General features: G+C 39.4%; 1 protein-coding gene across 1 annotated transcript in view; it reads right to left on the bottom strand.

Annotated features, from left to right (window-relative positions):
• Positions 1 to 23,822, bottom strand: part of Pappa (pappalysin 1) — a 226,936-nt gene that overhangs the window by 109,949 nt on the left and 93,165 nt on the right. Inside the window, exons 8-9 of the mRNA XM_027949427.3 lie at positions 10,716 to 10,844; positions 5,606 to 5,697 (exon numbers count right to left, since the gene is read on the bottom strand). Of these exons, the coding sequence (XP_027805228.2) occupies positions 5,606 to 5,697; positions 10,716 to 10,844 (221 nt within the window). The remainder of the gene's footprint in view (positions 1 to 5,605; positions 5,698 to 10,715; positions 10,845 to 23,822) is intronic.

Here is a 23,822-nt window from a genome sequence, read left to right as displayed (position 1 = left end):
AGGGCTATCTTCAAGCCAAGGAAAGCTTCATTTCAAGAAAGTGTTTTGAGGAAAGTAACTACGCCTTCCACAGACGGAGGTCTGAAGGAACACGGGCAGCCAGGAGAAGTTTTATTTCTCTTTTTTTTTTCCATTCTAATTTTTTTGTAAGGTGAGAGGTGGATCATCTATTATGCTTTCAAATTGTTAGAAAGAAAAATAACAATAAAAGCAGCTCCCAGCAGAGCCCTGTCTTCTCCCCCACCTCCCCTCCCCTCCGCCTGGGCTGGCTTCCTTTTGAGTCAGTGTTGTTCTACAGTCTCATCGGAATATCCACCGAGAGAAGACGTGGCGATTCATCTTCTTGTTTTTCTTTCTCGCCTTGGCTCAGCGCAGGCCAGGGCAGCCTGACAGAAGGGCCACAGGCTTGGTGACCCCCTGCCCCTCCCAGCAACTGGTGGGGAGGCAGAATGATCCCCATCCCTGGTCCTCCCCCTTATCTGCCGCACACAGTGAAGGGGAGGGCCACGGGCTGCAGGGAGTGCTAATTGAATGTCTCAGCGCTGGCTCTGAGACAGGGCTGGGGACGTGGTGTCAGGGATCAGAGACAAAGCGGTGCTAAGGGCAGCCAGCAGGAGAGAGGCAGGGAGCAGCCAGGGAGGGAGGACAAGGGACTGGAGGAAAACGCTTGCAGGTTGGGGGGAGATGACATGCAGGTCCTTGTCACTTTGCTAACTATTTATCAGCATCAAGCAGGATTTGGAAACTCCAAATGAGGAACTGGGGATTCCTCGGGAGATCTAGAGTGCTCACTTTATTTCACGAAGCGAGAAACTGAGGCTCTGAGATACTGAGGTGCACACAAAGCTTCTAAGACTAAGCTAGGTGGTCAATCAAAACACAACAGGGGAATCTCCAAAAGCAAACCCTTATAATGGCTGATAGGTCCCCTCTGAGGGTAGCAGGCTTCCAGCTCTGGCTCAGGATATATTACCAAGCACAAATCCCTTTGGGGGACCCCTCACATTTTGTCTGACTAATTTGACCGTTACCATCCCTCCTTCAGCTTTTATCAGTAGCCTGTCTGTGTTTTATGACGCAGTGGCTGAGAACAGAATTCCCAGTTCTGCTGAGCAGGCCTCCCCGGCTGGTGCCCGCTGGGCAGTTATCACTGTACTGATATCAGCGCTTTTAACTGAAACCCCAGGTCTGGTGTATGTTATATTTCTAAAAGGAGGAAAAGGACAAGATAATTCCTACTTTGTGAGGGGACGCAGCCTGAATTGCCCAAGAGGTCTTGTGGGTGGTGTTTGTTTTAATAAGCAACTTCTTATGTGTTGGGGGATGAGGGCTGGGGGTGGGAAAGTGGGAAAGGGAAGTCCCCAGGGTGTTGCATAATAGCACCCTGGCACCTTGGGAATACTTCCGGATGTGTGGGCTTCTGAAAAGTGAATGGGAATGTCCTCATAAATCTGTCACCCGCCCTCATGCTGGTGTTACTGACCCAGGGAAAACGGCCCTTCTAAGTGGCCAGTGATGAGGACCCATGGCAAAGAAGAGGAGGAGGAGGAGAGGAAGGAGGGGGAAAGAAGGAGAAAAGAAAGGCAGGCAGTGGAAGGAAGCCAGAGAGGGAGGAAGGGAGAAAGCAAGTCATTCGTGTGGCAAGACAGAGTGGCCCAGTAGAAAAACCAGGGCTCTCTACTCGGTCTGTTGATGGGATCACGCCTCTGTGAGCCCTGTGAACTTGAGCCATCACAAAGGGTCTCAGAGCTCACATCTGGAAACGAGGAGGCTCACATTAACCCAGAATGCATAATGCAGGGCTACTACCTAGCTACCCCCAAACTGTGGTTGTTTCTGATGATCCCTTCCCCTATCAACAATCACCCCACCTCACCCTGCCCAAATACACATTGTACACATCCAACTTGCCAGGAATGGAGCGAAACGACACAGTATCTAATGAGGACAATTTTCAGTCAGGATCTAAATAACAATCAACAGAAACTAACTTTGGATAACTTAAGCAAAGCGAGCTAAAAACTTCTATTCAAAATAATATTTGATGCTTATGGAAGACTCATTGGGAGGGGGCTGGAGAGCCAGGATTGTATATCTGAAGCCAAGTCCAAGCTAGAGATTTAGTCCTAGAATTGGTCCGGCGAAGGGATCCAAGGCTGCTGCTCTGTCTACCTCCACTTGGACATTGACAGAAGCTATCCCTGGTACTTTGGGAACTGTCATGGGTGTGGCCATTCCCTCCATGGTCATCCAAATGGTTTCTGCAGGGTCCCTATGTGATATCACCCTAGCTTCCAATTCCAAGTGTTGGGCTGCTGTGTCTGTTGTGGAGCAGAAGGAAAGCCCAGGCTGTGTGTCTATGTTCAAGCAACAAAGGTGTCCAGGAGCAGGAGAAGATTGGATTTCAACTTCTCTGGTGAGGGTTGGAGGAGAGTTATGAGCAATTCATGTAATACAATGATTAGGAGGATAATTCCCTAAATCTAGGAAGGAAATTTAGATAGTAAGCATTCAAAAATACTGGTAAATATCTTCCCCAGATGGTTCCTAGAACTTTCATGTTTTTTTGGAAGAGAACATGGAGGCTTAGCCAAGGTCACACATCCAAGCCATGGTGTTTCACGCAATCCTGTCCGACTACTGTCATTAATACGTTAATGATGAGCACAATGTCCACGTTGGCAAAGCCTCCCACTTCAGTTCTACTGCTCTGACTCACCCCTAAAGCTAGATCTTCTGGGAGTCAGTCCCTGTCTATCCTTCAGCTGTTCCTTTTAGAGGAACAAAGTTTTCTAGACTCAAGATACGGAGTTTGTCCTTAGAGCGTAGTCCCCGAGAGCTGGAATCTCTGGATGAACTCCACTCTGCCTGGAGAGTATCCATAATGAGATTCCAATGGCCAGTGAAGGGTACAGCAAGGTGCTTCCTCTGCCACAAATGGCCCTCAGTATACAGGGGTAAGAAAGAACCTTCCCTGGACAACATCCATGCCACTGCCCATTTTGTATTACCTTGCACTAGTTTGCTACAAGAATTGCTCACAACACCTAAAACCCTGCAAGATCAGGAGTTATCGTTTTTTTGCAACTAGCTTACCGAGGGTGCTCTGGGCCCAGATGCTCAGGGTTTCAGACAACTTTTACCATTTAACTCTATAGCCTTAGTTTATCACACGGTATCTCCACATACATTTTGGGAAAACAGTGCATGAATGAGTTGTCATAAGAGTAAGAGTTTAAATGTGCTTGGAATGTAACAGATGTTCAGTAAATATGGTCAGTAGCAGCAGAACACTAGAACCTATTAGAGAATAAAAAGCTATAAAATGACCTAAGAGGGTCCTGGTCTCATCCTCTTGGTCACTCCCTTGTCTTCATCTCTTTCCTCGGAATTTCAGTTAACACAGTTTGAAGAACACTGATCTAGTCCAAAAGAGTCACTTTGGCCAAAGTGTAGAAGGGCAGATGAGGTACAAGGAAGCAAAAAATCCTGGGATGAGACCCAAGATCCAGCGCTCTTCCCACCAGATTCCTCCAGTCCCCACCACTGTGCATGCAAAATGCTGTGACTTTTCTAACAAATGGTGAGTGATGTCCTAATTTTCATCTACCTTGTACATCAGGCTGCAATGACCACATCCATGGACCAGGGGTTGACACATGGTAAAGGGCCAGATAATGAATATTTTGGGCTCCTAGAGTCACCTGTTGAAACCATTCACCTCTGTTATAGCATGAAAGCAGCCACAGACCACATGGAAATAAACAAGTGTTGCTACATTCCAATGAAACTTTATTTACAAATACAGGCGGTTGTTTGGTTCTTGCCTGTGGATCATAGTTTGCAAGAATATTTCTTGTTTTCGTGTATTGTTGGGAAGGGCATTTCTAAAGCAACATGGTAGGGCTCCAGCATCTCTTTATAGCACCATATCTGACCTTCACAGCTTCCTGCCTTCTTTCCAGAACCACTTAAGTTACATGTCACATTGGAGTGAGTGACATGGGTCAATATTTTCCAGCATGGGCTACGAGTAGTTGGTTGTCATGACAGTAAAGGTGAGGGTTTGCTTCTAGTAGAGCTCATGATTATGAGGAACTCAGCCCCATACATTGGAAGCCACACCACAGAAGTACATTCAGGTTCTTAGAGACCTCCTAACCCAACCATCTGCATGTACCAGAGGTAAATTGAGGCCTCCTAGAGAAGCCACTTGGCCAGCATTATACCAATTCTTCCCACAGCTAGGACCAGAACCTGATATATTTTGAATTTCAATCCAAAGTTCTTTCTGTCACATACTAAGCGAGCATCAGGCTTTATTACTATGAACCATTGTCTAGTCAAGAGAGAAGAGAAAAACAATCTTCTCCAATTTCCTAGCCCAAGGCCCTGCCTCGAAGCTTCTGTCTTTCCTTCTTCTCTGTCTTCCCCTTTTTTTTCAACCATAAATGTTTGCAGAACACCTTTCTTGTGTTGCTCAGCCCCTACTTGGTGCCAAGCAGATAGTAGGTGCTCAATAAATGTGTGTTGGGAACAGAACAAAAGGTTGCATGTTTTTCACCCCCAGGGCAGGCAATCTACTGGGAGAAAGAATGTCTAAACACCCCTGTAATGCGCTGCAGATGCAAGGATGTGATGACATCTCCTTCCCTTTTCGTCCTAGAAAACTGCCTTTCAGTGAGAAATCTTCCCACCGAGGTTTTCATTCCCTCTGTAGCTGCCCCTTCCTTTTTCAGATAGAGCACCTCTGTCTTTTGTACTTGCAAATGAATTGTGATTAGTTTTCACCTCCAGCCCAGGGGATTAGCTGGGGGACCTTTGATCTTCAGGTATCGATTTGCATCTTAAAGGAAGTATGATCTCATCTGGGCCAGCTCAAAATTCCATCCCTGCCCCCAACCCCTGTCTGTTTAGCAGCCCCAGGCTGGCCAGGGCCTCCCAAGTGGGGCTGAAACAACAGGATCGGCCAGACTCTGCAAGAAGGCAGAGGAAAACACGTTCCCCATCTGACTCTGTAAAGGTGGGAAAAGGACATTTGCTTTCTAAACACAGACTGGTCTGCTCTATCTCCTCCTTCAGATCAGAGAGACTTCCCCAGGGTTCTAAGTCTGCATCCAGGACCCTGGCAACTCCTGGATCCTGGCTAGAGGATGTGCAGCAAAATGATCCGAGTACAAACTTGAGAATGGAACAAAATCAGGTTCAAGTCTGGGTTCTGCCTTCAATCCTTCTGACCTGGCCAAGTTTTATCAACTCCCTGACTTTTGATTCTTGTCATCTTCAAAGACAAAAAGCCCTACATATCTATAGTAATAGCCATTCTGAACAGGTGGTGTGAAGAAAAGCAATAGCATTTGTAAAGTAGAGTCTGATCGAAATCAATTACCTGTCATTATCTATGAGAGCCTAAGTTCTTGATGGTAGGAATATTTACACTTTATTTTGCATTCCCCCCGCCCCCCACTGATATATTCCCTGGTGCCTGACACATAGGAGGCACTCAATAAACGTGTAAAACCAAGGGGCAAATCATCATTTAGTCAAAGTCATTGTTACCCTTTTAAAGACCAATCAGCCAGGCCCAGAGACATGGCAGACTTACCAATGCAATTGAAGGAGATTTCTTGCTGGCAGAACAGGGAGCAGCCGTCACCATTGATCTTATTCATATCGTCACATTCTTCACCTTGGTCTCTGCACAGTGGATATAGGAGAGAAATTTTCCAGATCAGTTTCTGAACCAAGGCTGGGCTGCAAAAGTCCCCTCGCCCCATGGCCCATGAAGCTTCTGGGGACCTCTCCCACGTCCCTTTTCTTACTTGAGTCCATTTCTTCATCTTCAAATGAAGGTGATAAAAGGTAGAGAGGTAGAAAATACGATTACATTTGCCTCATTTTGTGTTTGAGAGGATGAAGCAGAATTTCTGCTTCAAAGTTATCCTTTGAAATCTTGTCAGTTAAATTCAAAAGTCAGCTGGGAGTCAGAAATGGATGAAGAAGTGAATGAATACGTGCACAGATCTCTTGTTCCCACGGTGTCTAGGAACATCTTACTGCTATTCTTGCATTTCTGATTTCTAAAGAGTGGATGTGAGGGGAGTGGAGGTCCCCGTAATGTCAAAGCTTCTCCTCCACTCCTTCCGGGTGTTTCATTCACACATTCATGGTCGTCACCCTTTCTCTGGAAAGTTTTATTTTCTTCACTGGGTGTGTCATTGCATGGTGTCAAGATCTCAGAGGCCTGTGGGACTGTGCTGTGAAGGAATAAAAATGCCCCCTCTTTTTATTCTCTTGGAATTATTTCATCACCTTAGGATGATTTTGCAGAGGTTGGGACAGGCAGAAAATGAGCAGCATTCATTTTTCTGAATTGGGCTAAGGTGGGGAGAAGGAGGAGCCAAAACAGAGAGGCTGGGTGAATTTTTGTTTTCTGCAAAGTTCCCATCCTTTTAGAGACAGAAAACTTGGGTTGAATCCCTGTGCTCCACACTAACTGTCCATTCTTATGTAAGTGGTTTGGCCTCTCTATCTGATCTTTCTGTGATGACTTAACTTTAAATCCATTAAAAGTTAATATGATTAAAATCCTATTCCTCCATCATGGTAGACACATAGCAAGTATGCTATAGCTGCACATGGCTGGTGGCCAGTGTTGGATAGCACCGAATACTTCCATCGTTGCAGAAAAATCCATTGGACAGTGATTCTCAGATGTTACCTCTCAGTTTTCTCCTGTGTTCCATGGAGATGATCTGCATACTCGGTAGAGTTGGATTCCAAAACGGAAGGAAAGGGCTGGCACAGTGTGTGGCATACAGTGGATGCTCAGGAAATCACAGTTCCCATTCCAACTTTGCCTTGGGAGGTCTCTGCAGAGGGTGGGCAATAGGCTCTCCCTCCCCAGAGACCAGCTGGGACCTGTCACAGGATGGAAGAGGCCTCAGACTTTTCCTTTTACCAGGGCAATTAACACCAGGCTATGTTTGTTGTTTTTAGGAGGTGTCAGGGTAGCAAGACAGTGCCTTGCAATCAATCCTTAAGATGGCCTAGGACATTGCATTGATCTCCAAAGAGCCACCCAGGTTCTCTCCTGTCTGCAAACCCATGAGCAAAGAAGTTCATATTCCTAGACAGTCCCAGCAATCGGTGTGTGAATCTTGCAGCTTGGAAATTGCTGGTGACCTGCTACTCAGCTATTTCTTGGGTTATCTGGGGAGATACACAATTTTTTTAAACCTGGGTTATGCTATAAATAAGAATATTTCCAATACTTCCATTACCACCCAATTGGCATGTTCTATTGTTTTAAACAAAACATTAGGGTCACCAGGAATATTTTCTAGGCATGATAGATCTCTCATTAGATAGAAGAGTTCTAAGAAACCTTCTTTGATCTCTCAGGCTGGAGTTCGTGGCTGCCATTCTCTGTGTTCATAGACATCTTGTTCCATCCACCACAGCAATTGTCAAACTGATGCCTTTGCTTATTAATTGAGAGGCCTCTATAATAGAGTGTGAGATGCCAAAGGGAGTGATAGAGTCTCTGTTATCCTAGTACCCTGGTACCTGCTACAGTGCCTGGGATCTAGCATACAATTCATAGCCACTCCTTTACTACCTAATTTTTGTAGGGTTTTCATGTTACACAGTAATGAGATGATGAATTCAGACAACAACCTTTGTCCTCAGTTCATATATTGGTTCAATCCATTACTGGGTGGATATGCTTGAGAAAACTGCCTTATTCTCTTTGTGCATTAGTTGTCTTTTCTGTAAAATATGCTAATAGGACCTACCTCATATGATTATTGGGAAGACGCAAGAAGATGATAATGTAGCACAATACCTTGTGCATAGTAGAGGCCCAATAAATGTTTATAAGGGTTGTGATTACAGTATCTGTCCAGTGCTTTTGTCTTTTGCTACATAAGGAACCAGAAGAATCTGTTGCTGTGAACATTTACAATCAAGTGTTTGTCCATTGGAGGTGTCATCCAGTGCTGAGTCTACACAGATTTCTATGCAAATTTTCTTACCCATAGCTAGGATGATACCCCTCCTTTTCTCCAATGTTTCTTCCTTCCTTCTTTTCTCCCTTCCTTTCTGCCTTCCTTCTTTTCCTTAAGTGAACATCTCTAAGCTGCATCCAGTTTTATATACTATGTCAAGAAGTATTTGGTATCTGTGGTAAGTTAAGTATTTGATGTGTATAAAAGATACCAATTCTAGGTAAAATTACTATTAATTTATGGATATTATGTAAAATTAATGATGGTGATAACAATTTCAGATCAGCAAGAAGAATGACATTGTTTGCAGTGTTTTATCAATGTATCTATATTTGCTTCCAAAATGGACAGACTAATGTAGCTTAGAATTCCAACTCTCGTGAGTTCCTTTTTAAAACTTATTTTAGCTAAATTAGCATGCCCCCCCACAAAAAAAAAAAAAAAAAAAAAAAAAAAAAAAAAACAATTGTGGGTATTGAACCCAGGATTTTGCATAGGCTAGACAAGTGCTCTACCACTGAGCTACATCCCCAGTCCTTGGATATAGATCTGAAATACCCATAATACGTCATGGAGTTGCATCATGGGGTTTCATCATGGGATGAGAAACTTTATAATCTATGCTGAAACTCTTGGCAGTTAGGTGATTTGTATCACAACTAAATACTTAAAAATGCTTACATTATCTCCTCACTATTTGTCAATTCTGTTTTGGAATTATACCTATAAGGACATCCAAGACATAAATATATATTCCTGAAAGATACTGCTTCAGCAAGCCACTTGAAATCATGCAAATAATTGTTACTGGCCTTATTAGTGCCAATGTATTTTTCTAATGAGAAAAAACATTGATTTTTAATTTAAAAAATTATAGAAATCTTCAGAGATATCAGAGAAAAATTCAGGTAATTCCCCTCTGAAAGGATATAAATTTGGTGTAAATTCATGTTTACTAAATAATTACCTGAGTTTTAAAAATTGAAGAACGCACAACTTTTATGTAGATCATTTTATCAGAATTACTAAAATACATCTTGGATGTTTACAATTTGTATTTGGTCCAGCAAATGGGTTTTAAAATGTTTTGTTCAGACAAAATGTGAACTTCATTTGCTTTAAAACATGAGACAGAAATATATTTAAGGTATTAAAATGTAATTCTTTATTTCAAAACCTTGAGTTAGTACCTCTCCATTAACCTTTGATATGCTTCAATGGTGGGGAGGCAGAATGTAGCACACTCCCACCTTTATGCAAAGTAAGTTGAAAGATGTCACTCATCTGATTGTGTTTGCAGTAGTCGGTACTTCATTACTCAGTCATGAACACAAAGCATTCTGCTGGCCAACAACCATGTCTATGTGCCACTTGTGTACCAACTCTTCTTATTTGCAGAGCTGTGGCATTTTTGCTCTACTCCTAACTGGTCCTTTCATCCCAATACAGGCTTCCAGTTGACATCACATATGACATGATCATCCGTAACACATGAAATTGCCCCTCTCCTTGCAGCATCCGTGCTGTGCTACTGACTAACAGGGTCATCCGGAACTTCTCTTTCATGCATGTACTGTACCTATGAGCTGATGCATGTTCTGCACATCAGTAGTTTCTTCCAACTGTGAAGCAAATGCTCTCTCTCACTGCCCCTCCCTCTACAGCGATAGCAATTGCAATTCCATGTTACACGGATATGATGTGACACCCAACAGTGCCATTTAATGAAGGAATTTTGCCAGTAGCTTGTTTCGCCATCTCTGCATATAATGTTTATCATTAAATCTGTCAATAGTTTTAAAAGTCTCAGTGATTTTGTGACTTACAAATAAATAGGTTAGCAATAAGGACCATAATTTTAGCAACAAGAAATTTAATTTTGAATTATTGTTGGTCTCTAGTCCACCTCTAGGGATAAAACTCTCAATTTTGTTCCAGAAAAGATTTTTGTGCTTATTCTGGAAAGAAAAGTATCAGAAGCTTTATTTATTGATTTTTTTAAATAATGCAAATTTCTTGATGGCTTCTTGCCCCTATTTGGTAGTTGTGTCACATCTTGCCCTGAGAGCAACAGGATGAATGAACTGATAATCTCATGAAATTCATTTCTTAGATGCATGTCTGTGTGTTTTCTAATCATAATTTCAGTTTGGGGTGAAATCTTTACTCTCATTGATTAATTTCCTTTGGTGTACTCATATCAAATTTAATATTCACTTTAGAACCTCTTTTGCTATTTATGTTTCAATATTACACTTTGCTATTTTTATAAGCCTTTGGACCATTTTCTAAATTTTTGATGTGCAATTTTAACAAATGTAAATGGTAGCCAGCCAGCACAGAATGTAAGCGTGTTTTAATGTAGAATAACTGCATCCCATTAATTGTGTGTGGACAATGACAAAAAATGATGAGTAGAATCCTTGTATCACATATAAAACAATGGAAAATAAGAGCAAAATGGCAGTCAATGTATCCTGGTAGTTCTGTGTAGATCATGTATTCTACAGCATCCTTGAGAAATGCATGTGTTAAAAAAAAAAGTCACTGATTTTCTTCCAAGGTCAGCAAATTGCTTGAAGATCAATTGATAGACTGCTGGGGATCACTGGTAACTCAGGACTCAGTATCTTATGAGCTCCTCTATTCAGCACCCTGACCATCCCTTGGCCTAATCAGCATGCCCCCTCTGTCCTTACTTACTTCTGGATAATGCCATCACCACAGTATCCACTCCCATGGATGTATATGGCAGCAGGTGATGGCTCACTTTCTTCAGTTCCTGAAATGGTGATAACCCGGTACTGGTACATATTGCCAAGTTCTAGATCCCTAGAAAATGCAAAGAAGATGATTACAAATATAAAAGTGGGGGCAGACAGGCAGAGAATGAAAAGTGAATTCTTGTGTGTATTTTATCAGTCATTTTCATTTTAAAAATCAAATGCACATTTAGTTTTCAATTTTTTTTTTTTTATTATCTACTCAGGTGAAGATCCTCTGCTAAGCATCATGAACTGCACCAAAAATGTACACTAGCATCAATTGACTGATGGCCCCGTACAGAGTAGGTGCTTTTTTTCTTTAATTTAAATTTCACAACAACCCTGGTAGAAAAGTATCAGATAACATGTGGTCCAATAATGAAAGCATTTGGGAGAAAGCCATCAAGGAAAAAATAAATACAATAATCAAAATTATAGATGTGATAAAATATCCTAACAGAATCTCTGGGCACTATCTGATCATTTTCTCCCATTTTAAGACCCACACAGAAACCTCATTATGTCTGTACAAACCCCTTCTTCATGCTGCATTTACAGTGACTCCATCCTCCCCACCACCTGAGCCTCCCTAGTCTCTCTTGACTGAAATAATAATGGTAGCATCCATTAATTGAATTTTGGCCCTAGGCTAAGCATTTTTCTATTTATTTTCTCATTTGAGAATCAAAACAGCCCTACACGAATACTAGCATTTTCATATTGACTTCACAGATGATCAACCTGAGACACAGAGAGGCTAAGCAACTTATAACCACAATGCTATTGAGTAAGATCCTATACTCTGTCTCCCTAGTTGGAGCCTGACTTAGTAATCTCATCCCTTGCAAAGCATTGTCTTGTCCTGGTATTGAAATTCCAGAGGCTGGTTTCTGCCAGATTTCCAATAGGCCAAGACTACATATCTCCTCTGACCTCGAGACCTTGGGGTGCCTGTCTTAAACTTCTCCACAAAGGAAACACCAAAACAAACCCAGCTATTACCAATTATCCTCCAAGACAAATACATGTTTATGTCAATTCCACACACAACTAAATCTCCACTCTTGTTTACCTTTTGGTCATTTTCAAAGGGGGATGTTATTCTAGTTTTCCATCTCTCTCTCTCTGAACCCATTATTCATCTTAATAACAAAAAGTACCATGGGAAAAAAAAAACACTAAATGATTATGAAGAGAATTCCTATCAGATTCCACACTCGAGGAGGTGGATTTTATAAACAAAAGGACAATGTCAAAAAAACCTTCAAGTTCTCCTGCTCATCTGTTATTTCAGCTGCTCTTAGGGCTGGGGCTGTTTGGATAAGGTCAATAAGATAACAGGTGCAAGGGGCCACAGACACAGGTCTCCTGATTCTCACTGCAACAGTGAGTAAGTTGGAGTTTAGGAGCAATGAAGGATTCTGTTGAGGAACAGAATGACAGATGAATTATGCTCCCCTGCAAACAAGTTAATATTAGCAGCCCTCGAGCTGCTACTAATTTTGAAGGTAGACCAGAAGTTCCTAGAGATTCTGTCAATTTGTTGTCAATTATAATTAAGTGGGCAATGGCATAAAAATCTTCATATATATAATTATTGTATTGTAAACCCTTAGAGTGATAATTTGTTGACAGAATTATAGATTTTACATTTTTAAAGATTATTGTCTATTTTATTCACATCTAGGCTAATGAATATATGCCTTTTTCTGGTGATTCTCAAAAACTGAAGTAGGATGGGGGAGAAAGTGATAATCTTGGGGATACCCAAAGGCACAAAATAAATATGCCATACATTCTATGACACTTTCATTTTGCTCGAAAATACTGGGTCATGTTTGATGCTAAAAGAATACGGCTATATTATGGAATAGAATAAGAAATTTGCTTCAGGCTACATCTCAGGCCATTTGGGGGCACACGGTCTCTGCTGAGCAGATGGGGCGCTCCTGTAGAAAGCCTGCCAGTGTGAAAAGTATTTCTCTATATCGTTTTTCACTGGTGATGTGTGTCACAAATGATTTGTGGCTAATAATATTTAAGGTAGTGGGCTAATCTTTGTGAATGTTTTCCTTCTCCTCCCTAGGCTAGTCCTCCTTTCTCAATAAATACCAACTTCCTCCTCCTTCTCAATAAACACCAACATAGAGACAAGCAAACACATGTTTGAGTCCTGGCTTCATCTTTTTCACCAGGAAGTCACTGGCAGGTGTTTTACCTCTCTGAGCCTACTTCAAATCAATCATAAACCTGACCTCACATCATTTTCCTACAGGTTGAAGGTGAGAACAGATATAAAACACATATGTTCCCAGCCTATGATAAACAGTAAGTGTTAACCTATTGTTATCAATGTTGAATTATCAACATTCTCATTCATTGGAGTTATGCTATAGTCTCTTTAATAGAAGAGATGGAATGACAGATAACTGCTTGTAACTTTGCTTAGGTAAACTCATGAATACAGGACCACCAGCTAACATGTGGGCCACAGCTTGAGGAACAATCTCTTTTCCACCACGTCATCTGACTAGGGAATGGCTTACTCTTTTTCTGGGTGACCCATTCCAAGTTTTTAAGATTCTGGATCTCAGCGTTATCTTTACCCTGGGGTCAACTGTATCCTTATCAGCAGCACATAGGACCCATCAGATTGGTAGAGGACTTTAATGACCCTCCTTCCTCCAACTGGGTTTGCAAGGCTCATGTATCATTATCTCACTGAAGACTGACAACAGCTGCTGGGGAGGCAAGGACTGTTATCCTAAGTTTTCTGGTAGGAAAACAGAAGTCCGAGTCACTTTTTCAGTAAACAGTAGAGGAAAGAGGACAGGTGCAACTCCTATTAAAATGATTATGTCTTGCTACCCAAAAATTCCTGTGTTGAAAGTACATTTTTCTCCCACATAAAGTCAAAATTAATGCTAAACATGGGCTCCTTTGTCAAGAACCCGATGGAATAGAATTTTTGATGGAATATAATTTTTTCAGAGGGACAAACTAGCAGCCTCTGAGGACTTTGCCAGAGGTTAGAACCTGTTTTATGGTTGGTCTAAAAGTAGGACATTTATGTCAAGTTGTTCCTTTCAGCGGCTTCTGAAACCATCTGGAAAGCCTTACACTGCCATTGAACTCCTTCCCTGCCTGCACCTTCCGTCTCCAGGTGGACCTGCATCTGCCCGAGAAGGCTTTCTCATCTGCTTTTCTACATTCCTGCTGCCATAAGCAGCTCAACTTTGATGGCTGAAACAGCCTCTGGCTTGCTTCCTACTTATCCTGTCTTCCTTCCCCAGTCTTACCAACACTGTCAGGATATTCTTAGATCCAAAGGCACTATCCAGCTCAAAACCTTTTCTTTTAGTGCAGCAATGGGAACTTGCCACTAAGCAGAAACCTCCCATTTACTATTTCTTTGCAACTAAAACTTCAGCACTTCACCTGAGATGTGATTAGTTTGGCTACTTCTGATATCTGTCATAGCACTTAGAATGCGATTTTTAAGTTTCTGTCTCTTTCTTTTAAAATCTTAATAGTTAATTATTAATGCTTGATCACCAATTTTCGAACTGCTTCTCAGATTAATTTCATGTTTCTAACTAACAAATTTAAATGCAATGAGTTGTTTGGCTGGTGTTAATAGGTTGTTTTGTTTTTTTCACACACACACACACAAAAACAAACAAACAAACAAACAAAAAAAACCTTTTTGCAGCATTTAGCCATCATTCTTTCACAAATATCTCAAACAAAACATCTGCCTTAGGTTTGCATTTCTGATCATTAGAAAAAAAATGCTGGTATTCCTCATTGATATGATTTCCTCAATATTCCTCCTCAGAAATGTCATATTGATGGTGGCAAGTCTATATCAAATTTGGTGCACAATCTTATGCTAAAAATTAGTTGCAGATTATGAAATCATTATCTTAAGAATATTAAAAGTACATAAAGTAACTACACACCTGTGACTTAAGCTTAAATCTTTATTTAAGTGAATATTTAAACTTTTGGCATATACCTAATATTATAATATTGTCAATTAAAACCTATGTGAAATCTATAGGTTTAATTGACCTTAATTCTTTGGGTCTCTTTTTCTATCTTTTAATTCAGATATGATTCTTGTCCATGTTGCTATGAAGATAAAATAAAAAAACACTTAAGTCCTGTAGGAGTAAGCGAGAGAGCTTCATACACTATGGGAGCATGCATTTGTTTCTTTCAGGAACCTATGTGAGTTCCTTGATTACTCTTTATTGATCCCCTATTGTCTCCATATCACAGTATTCATTTATCATAAGCCATTTCCCAAAGCAGTCTCTCCGTCTACATTGTGTTACCTCTTTAACACTCCATCTTCTGGAATAGTAATTGCAAACATAGTTTTGATTTGTCATATGTCTTAATACTATGCCTTATACTTACTATGCATAATTTCAATCAAAATGACAATCCCTTGAATAATTATTATTGTTTCTCCTTTGTTAGGTGAGGAAACTAACACGTAGGGAGATTATGCTATGTGTCCTTGCAAGCTATACACCTTGCTTTAATCATGGGTAGAGACTTGATCCAAGGCTAACTCCTTCCCCAGACAGTGCTTTTCAGACGCCCCAGCTGTTATGAACTGGGAAATACAGAAGACTAGAAATCAAAAGCCCTAGTTTTGAAATGAGAAGAGTTTACATACAAAAAGCACTTGGAAACATCTCAAAGTCAGGAAACACAAGTTTTCTGTTAACTACTACCACTGACCCAATGACCATACACAAGCCATTCCCTGTCTCCAACCATCGATTTCTTCATTTATGAAATGGGAATTGGAGAATGGTGTGATGCTTAGCTTTGCAATCCATAGTTCTAATTGAATGAGGAATGTAGTCTTGTATCTTTCTGTCATGAACTTTTCTGCAGGCCAGAAGCTGCCTAGCTGTTAAAATTCTGCACTAAGAATGGGCGTAGGTCAGAACCTACCACCCAGATTGTCTGAGCTAGGAGACATAGTGGAGAGACCACCTAGGATGCCTCTGGCTCAGGAAGAGCCTGAGTATTCCAGTCCACCCTTGGGCTAAGAATCAGAGGGTAATGCCTGGGCACTCCGCATGTCAGCTTGCAGCCAAGAGTGTGAAAGGGAGGAAACAACCACTTTTCGAGGCTGAGATGATGTGCCAGAGATTTCATACAAACTATCGTAAACGTTTTAATTAGAAGACATTTCAATAAGATAGGAAAGTATAGACAACACTATAACAAAGGTCCATAGATGTATTCCTCATCTCTGTCAAATTACAACACTGGACCGTATTTTCTTTATACCTTTTATTTTTGGTGGGAAAGAAAGAAACTACTGACAAAATTTGAACATGTTTGTGTCTTTCTCATGTCCCATTTCCTCATAGGCACATTTAAAAAAATTTTGTACATACAAATTGATTTGCGGATTTTAAATTTCATAGACATTTTAATACTATGCTTATTATTATGCAGCTGGCTTTTACCATCTCAGTATTGTTTTGAGATTACACATATTGATACACGGGAGACCTAGCTCATTTATTTTCACTGACCTAAGTGTGTTACTAGAGGAACATATCATACTTTAATTGGCCATTATTTTATTGATAGGCACCTCAGTTGGTTCTTTTATTATGACTATTATTGTTTGTTTCATCTTTTTTGTTATTTCCAACAATGTTGCTTTAAACATTTGTGTTCCTATTCTTTGGTACAGAGAACAAGAGTTTTCTGAAGGAAATGAAGCAAAATGGTATTGTTAAGCTGACAGTAATTGCATTTTCAACTTTACTACATATTGCCAAATTGTTCTCCCAAAAGGTTGTGCCAATTAGCATGTCTACCAGCAGACTTCCCATTGCCTCAGGTCTTTGCCAGTACTGGATTCTGCCAGATTTGATTTTTTTTTTTTGCCAATCTGATAATTATTAAATGGTATTTAATTATCATATTATTTAATTATTGTATTTTTATCCTTTCCTTCGTTACTAACAAACCTAATGATCTTTTCACTTATTTGTTGACTACTTACATTTCTAACCACATGGATTGACTGTTCATTATTTCGCCTAATTGAAATTGAGCTATTTTTGTTTTTCTGTATTAATATATCATTATTTACATGTACTGGATCCTAATTATTTATAATTAATGGCTTTGTAAATACCACTTCTGAGTCTGTTACTCCTGTTTTTACACTTTGTTTATAATGCTTTGTTAAACAGAAATTTTTAGTTGTTTCTTTCATAATTTGTCCGTGTCTTGTGCTGTGGGATAAATATTTCTTTACTCATAATGCAAATCTGTTATATTTCCTTTTAGTAGAGAGATTTAAATTTTTTTACAAGTATTGGTTTAATCAATCACAATATTATTTTAAAAGTGATTTGAAGTAAGGATTGTCCCCTGTGCTCAAATATGGACGAAGTACTATTTACCCAGCATTACTTAATCTTTTAGGATAATAGTTAGTCACCTTATTATTGAATTGTAATAACATCTTTGCCATATATAATTTCAGTACTTGCGTCCATTTGCTTATTGGTTATTTTGTTTTATTAGTCTATTTTTCTCTTTCTTTCTCTATAAAAGAGTTCTTTGCTTTTTCATGTGCTTTTATATTTCATTTTTAAAAATGCCTGTAGAATTTTGATTCAATCTTCTAGTCCCCCAGGCGTTATGGGGATTGAACTCAGGAGCACTGTACCACCAGGCTTTCAGAATTTTTACTGTTCATTTTAAGACAGGGTCTCACTAAGTTGCTGAGGCTGGTCTTGAACTTGCGATTCTGCCTCAGTCTCACAAATCACTGGGATAACAGGGGTGCACCACCAAGCCTAGTTTATTTCAAGTTCAATGAATATATAAATGGATTTGAGTAGAAAGGACATTTTTACAATATTTTGTGCTTCCATTTATGCACATAGTTTATCTTCTAATTTATTTTAGGTATTCTTTTATGATTTCAGTAAAGTTTTAAAGCTTTCTTCATAAAAATTGTGATGATTTTTTTATAAGGAAAGCATTCCTAACTCAAAACATTTTACAGATGACAGTTCTATAATAAATGGTGGCTTCTATCTATCCATCTATCATCTATAAACACACTGTGTATGTCTGCATTGTCTAGAGATGGTAAAAATAATTTGTCTATGCAAATGTATATTTTACAAGTCCTTATTAGTTCTGATAATTTGTTGATTCTTATTAATTTCTCTATGTAGTCTCCTCAGATGAAGAATAAAGATAGTTTCTTCATTTTCAATCCTTGGCATTTTTTTTTTTTCATCATGAAGGGATTTCATTTTTTTCAAGAGGATTTTTTTTAAACTCTGCTTCCAGAAAAAAATCTTGTTTTAAAAATCACTTAATATGCTAAAATTGGAAATTATGTTAGGAGACTATCTAATAGTAAAATCCTCAGTCATCCTGAGGTAATTCAGCTTAAGATCAGTATGTTTGTGTGTGTGTGTGTAAATGTGTAAATTTTCATATATTGCTGAATTCTGTTTGATAATAAAAAGAGTTTTCATTTTTGGTTGTAAGTTTCATTTACTGAAAAGCTTTATGTTTTTCATTTATTTGAGGATGTGGGGAAAAAGATACACTCATACATTGCTGGTGGGACTGCAAATTGGTGCAGCCAATGTGGAAAACAGTATGGAGATTCCTTGGAAAACTGGGAATAGAACCGCCATTTGATCCAGCTATCCCTCTCCTCAGTTCTATACCCCAAAGACTTAAAAACAGCATGCTACAGGGACACAGCCGCATCAATGTTTATAGCAGCACGATTCACAATAGGTAAACCGTGGAACCAACTTAGATGCCCTTCAGTAGATGAATGGATTTTAAAAAGTATGGCATATACACACAATGGAATATTACTCAGCAATAAAAGAGAATAAAATCATGGCATTTGTAGGTAAATGGATGATGTTGGAGAAGATAATGCTAAGTGAAGTTAGCCAATCCCCAAAAAACAAATGCTAAATGTTTTCTCTGATATAAGGAGGCTGATTCATAGTGGGGTAGGGAGAGGGAGCATGGGAGAAATAGACAGACTCTAGATAGGGAAGAGGAGTGGGAGAGGAAGGGAGGGGGCGGGGGTTAGAAATGATGGTGGAACGTGATGAACATCATTATCCAAAGTACATGTATGAAGACACGGATTGGTATGAATATACTTTATATACAACCAGAGATATGAAAAAAATGTGCTCTATGTGTGTAACATGAATCGCAATGCATTCCGCTGTCATATATATATATATATATATATATATATATATATATATATATATATATATATATAAATCAATAAAAAGTACCTGGCAACTACTTTCCATGCCTTTACCTTTAACTTTTCAGCAAAACTTTAGTTAAATCTGATTTGAGTCTCTATCTTCAAACATTTGATTTTTATCTTAGCAGCATAATGATTGCTATGTTAGATTTGTTTCTCCAATTTTGTTTGTGCTTTCCATTCATCATTCTCTTTTCTTGTTTATTTGTTCTTTTTCTCCTTTCTTGCCTTCATTTGGATTTGCTGGATTTATTTCCACTATTTTCCCCTTCTTTTATTTTAGATCTAATCATTAGCTTATACTTTATAGTTTTCTTTCTTTTTTTCTAAAAATAATATGGATACGTGTTATCAAAGTCAAATTTGATTTTGAAAAGAAAGATCTGATATTACATTTTGTATTTTTAATTTTGGCATGTGAACTCATGTTCAGTGGGTTTTAAGCTGTGGGAATCATGTGCCTCCTGGGTCAAGGTTATGCCACCCTCAAAGTAGCTTTATATTTATTTCTGGGTATCCTTGGAACATCACAAACCAAAACCCGTTATTTTTCCAGTTAATTCCTTGGCTCAAGCATTTCCAGACTATAGTGAGCAGTATTGATTCAATCATATATATGTGAGGTATACAACAGTAATTATATACCTAAACTCATATCACAGTCCAAGAAAGTTTTAACTGTCATGCTGTTAAGGTAGATAGCTAAGCACATGCATAGACATATATTTTCCCCCTAGTTCACCCTCTCACTAGGCACATAGGCCTTTAGGGGTCTTAGCCTTGTTCTGAACTCCTTAGTTTCAACTCTGTAACCTTGCAGAGTTACAGAGTCAACTCTCCCTCTCTGGAATAAGCAAGAATATCCAGGTTACTCAATTCCTAAAACTAATGGCTTTCCCTTATCCAAACTACACCAATAAGACTTTAGATTCAAGGCTTACTCATTCAGTTCTTGACTCCACTGAATTTCTTGCCTATTTCACCCTTGGAAATCATTTTTTTCTGTTTTTCTGATTATAGTTATACGCTTTAAAGGATTCTAGTTATATCTGTTATATTTTTTCCTATAATATTCAGATGAATGCTTGTATTGGGAATATTTTGTAACTACATAGGTCACCAAATTTTCACATATTATTTCTAAAATTAACCTGAAAGGTAAATTTTTAAAAATTCCATTTTTCAGTTGAGGCTCACTGCAGGTCAGTGATCTGCCCAAGGTTAGAGAAATAATTTAAAAGCAGGATTTAAGTGATGTTGTTGGATTCTAGAACATTTGGCTTTCTCATGACATTAGGCTGACTTCTTGGATGAGTACACATTAATAAGTCATGCATTAATATCCAGTCGAATACAGAACTTTAAAACTATTTGAAGATAAGTTAAGTTCCCCTTCATGGTTCTAGTCTTTAAAAGAGCTGCAATCCAGACTAAAGTACAATTCATTTTTTATGTATAAAAGTAGAGGAAAATAGTTTTAGCACACACACACACACACACACACAGTTTTGTATAAGATCACAAATTTGTTAACTCACCTCATCCTTAATGATCATGAAAACAGTATATGAGAAGTAAATCCAGCTAGTTAATCTTATGATATCTAATTATATTTATGACTTTGTTCATTTTTTCAAATTCTGAATAAATATATTTATATCCTTTCATGTTTCATCTACTTGTCCACCCAAATTGCATTCACTAAGTCATCTCAGGTTATTTTAGGCTTCTGGGATGCAAAGATGAATAAAATATGGTCCTGTCTTCAGGATGTTCTGAGGTTTGTAGAGAAGGTATTAAAATTGATGGCTTTGAAAAGCCCCCAAAGTGTAGGGGACTGTAGGAATACAGAGGTGTGTCACCCTAGTGATAGGGAGAGTTTGAGATCTCCCAAGCAAATATACTAGCTTGAGTAGAGAAAGGTAAGAAGTCCAGTCAAGAGGAAGAGGAGAGAGCTGTCTTCTGGGGAACTGACATAATTATATTTGATTTGGAAGACCACTTTGGTAGAAGCATAGATAATTGTTTTAGGCAGTACTGGTACAGAGAGACCCCAAGGGATGGGGTGTTCCCCATGGGATGGATAATGCAGAAATAAATTTACCTAACAAATTTTGCCATGCTAATAGAAGTTTTTATATTCTATTTTATTTAAATGGAACTGAAACTTAAAATACATGTCTTTTTTCACTGAATGACATTAGAGCTGTGATTCATCTTAATGAAAGAATTTCTGTCTTAATAGTCATATAATTAGATTACATATGCTCAGTTTTTTTTCTTATAGTGATAGTCTTATATTCTTAGATTCCAACTTCCTATGAGTATCACCTAGAATCCTTAAGGATTCCATTCTGTTTCAGACTAGGAGACACCATGGTCTTCCGTTTTACTGATGGTGGTGGGGTGGATGGTTGTTAAGAATTTGGAACAAAGAATATTGCATGTCTTGGGAAACAATATCTTGAAAAGCAGTCTGATGCAATGACTCTGGACCACAGGTCAGGAAAAATTACATTGGCTTTCCCATTTGTGTGTGTGTGAGTGTGTGTGTGTGTGTGTGTGTGTGTGTGTGTGTGTATGACTCTGGATGAATCAGTTTTCTTCTCTGGATCTCACCTTACTTATTCAATTAAAAAGAACATGGAGTTTAGGTAAAGTGAAAATCCCAAAGATGAATATATTATCCTTGATCTGAAATAGCTGAAGGGCAAAAAGTAGGATAAGCCAAGAACAATAAGGTTGAAGTACAAGGTAGAGTTTGAAAATCCCTAACAAGAGAAAGAGGTAGCTTGGAAGGATGAGAAAGATTTGTGAAGACATTTTTTTTTTACACTCAAATTAGGTTGGTTTTCTTGTACTAGTGTTCTTAGTATCCCATACTTCATATTAAAACTAAGAACATTTTTGACCATCAGAGATTGAATACCTGTCTACAAAGGTGTATGTTAAAGACAGAGAATGCATTATCCCTGCATTGCTAAATCTCTGTTCCTTGCACAGTGCCTGATACACAGCAGGCTTTCAACAGTCTCTATGAATGATTTCATCATTTGTGAAAGTACACATGGGGAAACATGTCAGAAGACATCAGCGATGAATAGGGTGTTCTGAGCAGTAGGAATAGCACAAGACAGGACACAGGCAAATCTTTTAGATAAAGGACAGTTCATTTAGACCAAACTTTAGGATAAGCCAGAGAAAGTGGTAAAGTTTTGTTACAACAGTCAGGTGAGAGTTTACAGGAGATGGTTGAAGGGAGCCTCAGAGGCAGATGTTGGGCTTGAGTCATCCAGAGGCAGAGAGCTACTGTAACAAGAGCAGGGCACTGAATGCAGTGATTTCTGAGCCTCCTCCTTATTGCAGCTAAGGAGGTCAGAGCTTAGACATACTAACAGTAGATACTGCACCAACATTTAGTCTTTGTGCCGTCTTCCTTCCTTCTAGACCCGGGCACTCACTAGACAGAAGTCTTCCCACTTCAGATGTCCCCTTATTAATGCAAAGCTGCCACGCGGAAGTCCCATTGTCAAGAAAGAACCTTTGTTTGGGAAAATGGCCTTTATTTCTGAAATATCCATCATCTTATTCCTCCTGGTGACCATCGTGAGCTCCAGCCATGGTTTGGAATCAATAAATGATGAATCAGATGACAAGGATCTGAGAATCCCCCAGGCTTCTGGCTTCTTCCCCAATGGTTCTAGAGTACATCCCTCTCACACAGGTAATGGAAAAACTCTTGTGTTTGTGTGTGTGTGTGTGTGTCTTAGCAATGCTGCCTTACTCTGTAGAAGGCCCAGAAAGGAGCAAATATATATACATGCAACTGATTAATTCCAGCAGCCTTTGATATAATTGTCCAAAGATTTACCCTGGTACCAATTTAAAACCCAGTAGCAAATTTAATAAAACTAACCGTTTGCAGCCAAGGCCTTTGTTATTTTGTTTTAATCATCTTTTACCACCAATTGAAATGATTTTCTACTTTCTTGGTGCAATGAAATAAAACGTAAGGGAAAGAATGGAGGGACAATGTGGAAATTATAAAAGACCCAGAGTTTCAAATCCTGGGATAAGGTAACAGCTGTCCTGAGATTTTCCTGGTTATTTGTGTCAGGCTGAGATTTGAAGGGAAGACATTTACCAGTTTGGGGAAAACTCCACACCTGGATAGCATTAACCAAGGGAGAGAGGAAAACATCTACAAGAAACTCTTGTTTTTCCTGAATGCAACCAAAGGAGATGTGTGACAGCTTCCCCAAACATTCTGCCGGTGATGGGCAGGTCACCTGATTACAGAGCAGGGGCTTGTGACAAGCTGACCAGTCGCCAAGGACTCTGGAAGCCAAAACATCAGATACAGTTGGAGGTAAACAGGCATGCTGCACAGTGTGAAAATCGAGGCCAAGTTGGGGCCAGCGAGCCGAGCACAGGGACCCAGTGACAGCTGTGATTGAGCGGCACTAACTGAACACAGTTGTTGAGGACCAGGGGCCAGTGGGGAAAGCAATCTCCTTTCTCCTCCCTGTGGCCTCTCTGGGTGGCCAGCAATTTTATTACTGGCAGAGGGCAAGCCCAACAGCATTTTCAAATTTGGCACCACATCTAAAACCATTTGGGGGCTGGGTTTCTCTTTCTTCTCTGCCCCCACCCTCCCCTTGAATGCTTTGGGTTCCCTGAAAGCCCGCGTGCAGTTAGCAAACTACGTTTCCCCTCAATTTTGAA

Source organism: Marmota flaviventris, chromosome 13 (genome assembly GCF_047511675.1).
Source record: "Marmota flaviventris isolate mMarFla1 chromosome 13, mMarFla1.hap1, whole genome shotgun sequence".
Taxonomy (NCBI): domain Eukaryota; kingdom Metazoa; phylum Chordata; class Mammalia; order Rodentia; family Sciuridae; genus Marmota; species Marmota flaviventris.
This window is presented reverse-complemented; position numbering and strand designations above follow the sequence as displayed.